Genomic DNA, 9,771 nt, shown 5'->3' with positions numbered 1-9,771 from the left:
AAATTTTTTCACTTTAAAACTAACATTTATATAAGTCGATTCTTCTTTTTGTAAAAAGTACTTAATGTATTGGTTGTATATTTATAACTAGCGGCTACGCCCCTAGAGGCCTCTATGGGGCACTTGAGGAGGGGGGAGTCGAATTTGATAACCCAATTTTTATTTTAGATTTTTTTTTTTGGGGGGGGGGGTTGCCTCCCCCCTTGTTTTAAATTTTAGTTGAAAAAAAATGTTGAGGGGGGTATTTTCATTTTTTGGGGGGTTGGCTGTGTCCCACTCCCCCAAGAAAATAGTTATAAACCTTCCCGGGACCTATGAGAAGCTACCCTGTTAAAGAGAACCCGATCGGTTTAGCAGTTAGCGAGATCCTTCGGTACAAACAAACACACAGACACACATCCTGTTACTTTAGTATAAGGATTTCATAACCAGAATTCCATATGATATTTAGTTAAATTTCTGTTGCAGTAGATTTAGATATGTATGTTTGAAGATGATAGGAGTGAAAAGGTGGGGTTAGAAAAGTAGTAATGAAATAAAAAACAAAGAAGAAAAAGGTCTGGATTACTTTTAATTGGTTTCATCAGGTTTTTTTAAAGGTGTTTAATACTTTTGGAGTTTTCTATGGCATTCCCAACTTGCCAACTTGCGAGTAAAATTTTTATGGAGGGGGAATTCTAGTATACTTCCAAACATTTTTAAATTGGTTTGTGGGGGCTATTACCTGTTTACCCCCCCCCCCCCTGGACTTTTTTGCTCCGAGTGTAATTTGGTCTTTTCGAGATCTTATGTAACAGAAATACCCATCCAATTACTTAGTAAATACATCCTTTAATCAAAATCCTGTGAACGCCCCTCAATGTTAATATTCCTATTTGCAAAGTCTAGCAGTTTATACTGCTTCTAGGATAGAGGGATAGAGCAATGGGAAAATAACATTTCATCTTTCCAGTTTAAAATTCAAAATTCTCATTATTCCAAATTTTATGTTAGCCTTGAATTGGAGTTATGGTTTCCGAATGGTCTTTACATGTCAAGAAAGCCTAAGAAATTTTGTGGGATTTTGCTTATTATTAGAGAAACTATAATCTATATTAAAATTTGGGTATAGTCCCTTTCGTGGCAAGTTTTTCCAAAGTAGCTTTTCTCCTATTGCTAGTCCCTCCGGGGGGCTCTAACCCAGCGGGACAATCACCTAACCTAACATAAAATAACCTATAAAAAGCTACTGTGAAAATACGACATAACGTCCCTTGAGGGGCGTTGCCACGAAAGGGACTATACCCTAATATTTAAATCTGGGTAAATAAAGAATTCGATCAAAGTAGTTTTTCTTCAGCTGTCATACCCCTAAATTCCTGAGTCGACTAAATTGGTTCCATTTGCAAATATATTATGTAGAAAATTATAAGCATTTTCACACAATGTAACCTGGTGACCTCTGATACCCCCCCCCCCCTCATACCTTATTTTGAAATAAGTTGAAAATAAAATAAGATGGAGTGGTTAAGCATAGTAGAAACTCCCCGAACTTCTTATTTTAAATATTTTCAAAAATATAAGACGGGGAGGTATCAATGTTCAACCGATGTCTTGTATGAAAGCACTAAATGATATTACTAGTGGTACAATATTAGTAATACAGAACAAGGACAATTACGTCATAATATTAATAGCAATGAAGTGTGCCTATTTCTGAGCTATATCATTCCCCCAATCCAAAGTTCTATCACAAAGCTTTCCCTCAAAACGCATTTGAACAATAAACCAAATTTTTGAAGAAAAAAGTATCATTATAATTTTTGTTTTTAATATGTTAGGTTAAAAACAATACTGTAAAACAATTAATGTATGTACATTTCATATATGATACTTAGTATGTATGTATGTATCACCATATTAATTAAAGACAAACCAAACAAGATATTAACTTTGAATTATAAATGTTAAGTCTGGTTTTAGAGGTGAATAATAAAATTTCAGGGCTACAAATGAAACAACTTAATTATGACTCAATTAATGTGTTAAAATAGTCATTATATGTTTATTTTGCTGCGATAACTATAAACATAATTCTCGTTGTTAGAATATCAAAGTAAAATAATAGTGGGGGCATGAACTATATGTAACTCTGACCACGGGGCGGGGACCTTGTTCCGATTGGGTATTAGGTCTTTCAAATCAGCTAATAGCGTCGGAAATCAAAACACATACAAAAGAACAGAAAGCAATTTGCTAGCAGACAAAACGAGCCTCTACCACTTTAGCTAAGTAGTTGTCTGGTTTATATATCTATACTTAAACATTTATTGTTATAGTAACTTTTATCTTTTCTCCAAAAAAAAACTACTATCTATCCCCAGGAGGGATATGGTAAATTGGACTTTGTAATTTACATTCCCCCATGTAAACACGTTCTTTCATTCTTGAAATTGGCTGAAAAACGCAATACTAATAAATCTTGATTGGATAGTTGAATTAACATGGTTGAAACTTTTCCACCAATTATTTAAATCTATAGAAGAGGCATTTTTGTTTATCATACATCAGTTTTTCGCCCATTGACATATCCCTTAAGATCCCTTACAGATCTTATAGTTGCAAGTTTGCGTGCAAGCTAATATTCTTATTATTAATTTTTAACATTCCACTTTCAGAGCCAATAATTCATAAGTATATTGGTAATTTCGTAACACTATCTAGGACTATAAGAACTTTATGTGAAGAAGAACAGGGATACTAGGATAGGTGAATTAACTCTCCAAAAATTCAAAAGATATACAATCATCAATTAAGTCGTGAAATTTATACATTGGTAAATTGTTTTTGTATAAGATTAAATTGTCCTCCATTTACCTATCCCCGCCTCCATGGGAAAATAACCGCTTGTGTCTTAACGCATAGTAGGTCTTGAAAATGTATAAATACCCTAATTTTTCTTCCATTTACCTATCCCCTCCTCCATGGTAAAAAACCGCTTGTGTCTTTACGCATAGTAAATTTACTTGGTTAGATAAATATAACGTAACATGGATTTCTTTCATAAACTACATGAAAGGACAATTATGTCCATATTTTAATTATATAATCCAGCCAACTACCATCCCCAAGTGGTGGAGACCCTTTTCGTCTGCTATTAAAATGATCTCTGTCCTTTTAAGGAACTCGGCTATGTTAAAATCACGTAAGCAATTAGATGATTTCAAAGACCCTATACAAATCGAGATAGGGTCCCCGCCTGTGGTCAAAGTTACATTTACTCTCTTTTACTTTTACTTTCCATAAGTATCAAAAGATTCATCATATGAAACAAGGTTGACAGCATCCATAAGTAGCGAAGCTCAGAAAATTGTTAATGGGCCAACGGAGTTGCATAGCCTATTTTAAGAATTGCAAAATTACCTAAATACTCCGCAATCAAATATGAACCCCGCTTATGACATTAAAAAAGACATTTTAGTTGTGTATTTATTTATTAAAACGTATGTGAATTAAATGCATCAAAAGTATATAAAATTGGTTAATAAAAATATAAATTTGCTTATTCAATAACTTTGGCTATTCGAGGGCCAACCAGGTCTTTGGAATCAACAACTGATAAACATTTCCTAAAGAAAATAGCAGTTTAATTAAAATGATAAAAACTTTTAAAAATCCAATTTTAGAATTTTGTGTAGAGCTAGGTCCCCTTTTAGCATTTTACAATCCTTATTTTAGAACCGTCTACATATATAGTTTTACTTCGCATAAGTATAGATTGCATTACTGGTAAACCAACCAATAATGCAATCTGAGATACTTTGAATTAATTTCTTTTTGTTGAAAATACTGTGGAAAAATAAAGCCAGAAGCATGCAAAAGGGGAGTTATCCATCCTCAGGTAAAATTAAGGGGGGTAGATACAACCCCCCAGGTGTTCACTTTAGTTTACCAATCCGGTGAAATGGAAATCTTTGAGGGCGTATAATAAAAACTTACAATATTTGTTGGCTAGGTGTGTAAGGAGTATTGTGATGTACTTGCGCCCATACCTCTCCAATCTCAATATAATCTCCTAAATCACAAAAACATGTTGGAATTCAATTGATTTTAATCACTAAACCTCATTGAAGTCTGAAAATTAAACTAACTATAAACAATGGGGATCTTAAGGATATGACAATGGTCGAAAAAGTTACATAAATCTAATTGATAACAAAATACCCGATCTGTAGATTAAATTAATTGATTTAAAAGTTTGAATCAGGGAGTAAGGGAGGGGACAATGGGCAATTAATTCAATATAAGAGTTATCAAAGAAAGGGCATGAAATCCAGTTTAATCCAATAAATTTGTAGGAAATTATAAAGGGATTGTTAATTGAATAATAGATTTCCATAGCGTCATGTAAAGTGAAATCACAACTTGTTTTTGATGAAATATATTGAGGTTTTTTGGTGTGATTTTTATATTAAAAGATTATTGGACCTGGCCAGCTGCTAGCAAGAATATGACTGCCCCTTTTTATTATGTTTATTTCCCTTGCCCCCACCTCCCTTCTCCCTTCTCCCCGTCTGCTACATTCCAAACTAACACAACGAGTGTTTATTTCCCTTGTCCCCACTTCCCTTATCCCTTCTCCCCGTCTGCAATATTCAAAACATACATAACGAGTAGCGGCATTTCATGCGCAAGTCCCCAAACTCAGTCAGAAACTGCCAAATTCTTGCACATTCCCTTTAAGCCAGTCCCCAAAGTCTGAGACTCCTAAAAGTTGAATATTCGATCCATTGTCCCCTCCCTTACTCCCTAAGTTTGAATACTAAGAGTTTGGAACCAACTAATCAAAATTAAATAAAAGTACAGAAGTTTTGAATGGGAATAAAAAATATTTTGGGTACCTTTGCAGATTACAGTCCAATATTCAATATTATACCTGGAGATTTAGTGAGAAGAACCCCAACAGAATGATCCAGCTTGTCTTCAGGATTTGATCTACCTGCTCCCAGATTACAGGCTAGTCTAGATAGATAGATAGATAGATAGTTAGATAGATAGATAGTAAGAAGAACTCCAACAGAATTATCCAGCTTGTCTTCAGGATTTGATCTACCTGCTCCCAGGTTACAGGCTAGTCTAGATAGATAGATAGATTGATTTGGTAAGAAAAACCCCAACAGAATGATCCAGCTTGTCTTCAGGATTTGATCTACCTGCTCCCAGGTTACAGGCTAGTCTAGATAGATAGATAGATTGATTTGGTAAGAAAAACCCCAACAGAATGATCCAGCTTGTCCTCAGGATTTGATCTACCTGCTCCCAGGTTACAGGCTAGTCTAGGTAGATAAGTATATTTAGTAAGAAGAACCCCAACAGAATGATCCAGCTTGTCTTCAGGATTTGATCTACCTGCTCCCAGGTTACAGGCTAGTCTAGATAGATAGATATATTTAGTGAGAAGAGCCCTAACAGAATGATCCAGCTTGTCTTCAGGATTTGATCTACCTGCTCCCAGGTTACAGGCTAGTCTAGATTGATAGATAGTTAAATAGATTTATTGAGGAGAACACCAACAGAATGATCCAGTTTGTCTTCAGGGTTTGATCTACCTGCTTCCAGGTTACAGGCTAGTCTAGATAGATAGATAGATAGATTTGGTAAGAAGAACCCCAACAGAATGATCCAGCTTGTCTTCAGGATTTGATCTACCTGCTCCCAGGTTACAGGCTAGTCTAGATAGATAGATAGATAAATAGATTTATTGAGGAGAACACCAACAGAATGATCCAGCTTGTCTTCAGGGTTGATCTACCTGCTTTCAGGTTACAGGCAAGTCTAGATAGATAGATAAATATATGGAAAGATTGCTCATGATGGTAAGTTAGATAGATTTATAAAGAAATATAAATACATGAATTGGTGAACAAATACAAATAAATATGGAGATGGTAATAGTTATTTCTCGCATCGCACAGATTAATAGCCTGTACAGTGTACAGAATGGGATACACCATGAAATCTTTTTTGATGTATCTATGAACCAAATCTTGCCTAATGGTGAGCATGATTATAAAACGTCCTTCAGACAACCAACCCTTTGATTGAACAACTTATCTCTAAAAGTCCTAACTATGTATAGCAATAAGTTGTGCCTGTTTTAGGCCAAGGCATTCCCATTACTCTAAATAATTATTACGCACTCCTGACATTAAAAGTTAAAAAGAAGACAGATAGATAAATAATAAAATAAGATTGACAAAAAATAGGAATAGATTTCCAGAGCTGGATCTTTAAATCGTTTTTATGGTGCACTGAATCAGGGCGATTCAGAGGTGAACCGTAGGTGCGCTGATGGTGCACCACAGCCACTGCGATCTTTAAAAAGATTTTCGGCACGGTGTTGCTAGATCGCTGGCGACACTCAATAACATATCCATACGTGCCGGTACAATTTTATAACTGAAACCGGGTCAGTACGGTGTTTTATATAAAATAATATATAATTTATTTTAAAAATAACTCTAAAAATATTTTCACAATATGCTGAGTACGATTGGCGCGCCGGTACCGCGCCAATCGTCGGGCAAAATCGTCGCCCATGCCATTTCGATTTAAAGATTAGTATTAATAATTTGATGGTGCGCTGAAATGAATCGCCCCGGTTTAGCGCACCTATAAACAATTTAAAGATCCAGCTCTGATAAAAATAGAAAGAAAATGTACCATAAATTACTAGGAGCACAGCTATTCCTAAACAAATCATACCTGGCGATAAGTCCAGCATCAATAAAGTCCACATAGCCACTCTTTTCACTCACTTAAAAGGAAATTTATTATTTAAAACTATTTATCAAATAATAGTTCTTTATCGCATCGTATTGAAGACAGCTTTCCGCGGATATTAAAATAATAAACTAAGAGATTAAAACTAGTTTTGTTAGGCTTAAGAGGGCGAAGCCCGATCTAACAGAACTGTTTTTTTTATATTTATATTAGTGGAAAATTGTCTGTTATACGATGCTAAACATGATTTTTAAGTATTGTTGATAACCGGTTCTTATCCAGCGGATAACAATAGGTTTCGAAGCCATACTTTCAAAGCAGTTAAAGATATACACGAGTTGATGAAATGTAATCAAATAAAACTACAGACATTATAAAGTCCAAAAACTCACTTGATATGTGATATATAAATAAATATAAAGTATTATCTATGTTTCTATGGGCTCCCAGAAAGTATTTCCAACTTTATAAAACCGCCCCTAGCCGGTTCTAATAATTGTGGAAGGGATATTTATTCTGAAAAATATATGTAACTAATCTGTTTTACTTTAGATTTTAGTATAGTTTACAACAGATTATCATATCCACACAACTACCTACATCACTACCATTAAAATTCAGTCATATGAATTTACTTCTTAGGTGTTTAATTTTTAGGCCCTAAGATTTCTACTCTATTCTATCATAGTTATATTGCGTCGATTTTATGTCAAGGGAAAAATTTTCGTCAATTAAGGTTGCCATCATGAACTCATTTATTGGTCAGTTCCTTCATCCAGTAGAAGTGAAGGGGATGGGGTGAAAGAGGTGGATGTGGGGTCCGATATTTTAGCAAGTTACAAGTTTAACACTTTATTAGAGTAATGATTATCTGGTGTAAGATCCAAGACAAGTAATAATAAATCCATTATTCTATTGTTTTTTTGTTTCCAGAGTAAAATTCCTTTTCCCTGGACTGTTAATGGAGGAAGGGATCTCTTGGATGTAAGCTGGGTACATGAATTAAGGGATAGGTCAATGATAAAATATTTCCCTAATATTTTAGAATTTTCTGTATAAAAGTGTAAACAATTTGAAATCTCATTGGTACTGTAATTAAATCAACATAAGGCTATAAACATTTTAATATTATATTGTAGTTAAAAAGGTAATATTCAACTAATTCTAAAATTTCTTAACATAATATCAAATTAAAGTGTTAGTTATGATAACCTTTATCTTATTTTTGATAAAAACAATCGAATATTTGTTTTACTTGAAGTTCATTGGATGATATAGGATTGAAGGAAAGGTCATTATCTGGCATATCTGTCTTATCCCTGTATCCCTGAAGTAATGTATGTGCACTCTTTCACATAATAAATTCAGGTCATGTCTGGACAATTCACATATTTTAGATCAATATGAATCTAGTTTTCCTCCAACTTTTCTGCCAGTGAACATTTATGGTTTTATCATTTATTTTGTTAACTATTGGTGATAAAAACAGAACATTTTTTAAAATTATATTTTTTTCTGATCTGTTTACCTCATGGGTCTAATGGATGGACATGAGTATATAGATGGTGTGTTATTATGAGAACTGAACAATATTTATCTTTATTTACTTAGTATTAGAACTAATAGAAGTAACAAATTCCATAATAATCTGAAGCACGTTGTCAAATGCCATGTTGAGGTCGTAAAATATTAACAGATAGAAAACCAAGAAGTAATACATATTTTTTGGTCTGGAAAGGTATCAATAAAATGATCTCTCATTAATAAGTGTTCTTTAGAAATAAGACAATTGATGTACTTAATTAATGATAAACAAAATTATACCTTTTGTAGACTACAATTATAGGTGCAAAAGTTTGTACCATCCTTTCAAGATTTCTTGTTAAAAATCACCAAAGATTTACAGCCAACGAACATAAGAAAGCATGAAATTGTCATTCTAAGAACGAACAAAAAGAGAGATACATACTTTTTTTTCAAGTGCAATATCCCTGTTTTTGTGAACCTTTCCTTAATGCACTTTCTTTTCCTTGCAGATCCATTTAGGAGTCTGGATGGATTTTATTTGTTTGTGTGTGTGTGGTTGTGGTTGTGTGTGTGTATTTTGTCTGAGTAAGTTTTTTTTTGTGAATTTTCCTAAAAGTGTCTTGTCGAAAACAGAAATGAAAATAAGTTAAGAGGGGTAGTATTTCGTTAGTTAGTTTAGGATATTGGGTACTGGTGAGCCCGAATGGTTCCACCACCTCCTTTATCTAATTTCATATAAGAAAAATAAAGGATGTGGAAAGTTTTCAGTGCTCAATAGGCACTTTTAGGGCAAGCACTGTGTTTTTGTTTAAGTGTGTTGTGTGTTTGTTCATGCAGGTATATGTTTTTTTTCTGTGTGTAATATGTCTGTGTATTTTCTGTGTGTAATATGTCTGTGTATTTTCTGTGTGTAATATGTCTGTGTATTTTCTGTGTGTAATATGTCTGTGTATTTTCTGTGTGTAATATGTCTGTGTATTTTCTGTGTGTAATATGTCTGTGTATTTTCTGTGTGTAATATGTCTGTGTATTTTCTGTGTGTAATATGTCTGTGTATTTTCTGTGTGTAATATGTCTGTGTATTTTCTGTGTGTAATATGTCTGTGTATTTTCTGTGTGTAATATGTCTGTGTATTTTCTGTGTGTAATATGTCTGTGTATTTTCTTGTGCGTAATATGTCTGTGTATTTTCTGTGTGTAATATGTCTGTGTATTTTCTTGTGTGTAATATGTCTGTGTATTTTCTGTGTGTAATATGTCTGTGTATTTTCTGTGTGTAATATGTCTGTGTATTTTCTGTGTGTAATATGTCTGTGTATTTTCTTGTGCGTGGCTTCTCCATTATATTTTTAAAGCGAAGCTTTTCTATAATTAGAGTCGGTCCGTCCGTCCGTAACGGATAGCTTTATTCGTTAATTTAGGCCTGTTAGAATTGTCCTATCAATTTCAAATTTTGCATGGTGATTCCTTTAGTAGTTAGGT

The 9,771-nt window shown here is 33.7% G+C and overlaps 1 protein-coding gene across 6 annotated transcripts in view; it reads right to left on the bottom strand.

The window, feature by feature from the left end:
* Positions 1 to 3,454: 3,454 nt before the first annotated feature.
* Positions 3,455 to 9,771, bottom strand: part of LOC145314514 (thymidine phosphorylase-like) — a 47,452-nt gene continuing 41,135 nt past the window's right edge. The window contains exons 14-18 of one of the 6 annotated variants that reach the window (XM_080154444.1): positions 6,745 to 6,796; positions 5,689 to 5,711; positions 4,916 to 4,978; positions 3,979 to 4,054; positions 3,455 to 3,608 (exon numbers count right to left, since the gene is read on the bottom strand). In XM_080154444.1, the coding sequence (XP_080010570.1) occupies positions 3,542 to 3,608; positions 3,979 to 4,054; positions 4,916 to 4,978; positions 5,689 to 5,711; positions 6,745 to 6,796 (281 nt within the window). In that variant the 3' untranslated portion in view covers positions 3,455 to 3,541. Of the gene's footprint in view, positions 3,609 to 3,978; positions 4,055 to 4,915; positions 5,002 to 5,092; positions 5,116 to 5,192; positions 5,216 to 5,292; positions 5,316 to 5,596; positions 5,712 to 6,744; positions 6,797 to 9,771 lie in introns of those variants that run through there. The other 5 variants (XM_080154446.1, XM_080154447.1, XM_080154445.1 and 2 more) reach the window with 5 other exon arrangements.

The sequence above is a fragment of the Acartia tonsa genome, chromosome 3 (assembly GCF_053477335.1).
Source record: "Acartia tonsa isolate MP-2025a chromosome 3, ASM5347733v1, whole genome shotgun sequence".
Classification (NCBI taxonomy): Eukaryota; Metazoa; Arthropoda; class Copepoda; order Calanoida; family Acartiidae; genus Acartia; species Acartia tonsa.
The sequence above is the reverse complement of the archived record's forward strand: the minus strand, read 5'-3'. Positions and strand labels throughout refer to the sequence as shown.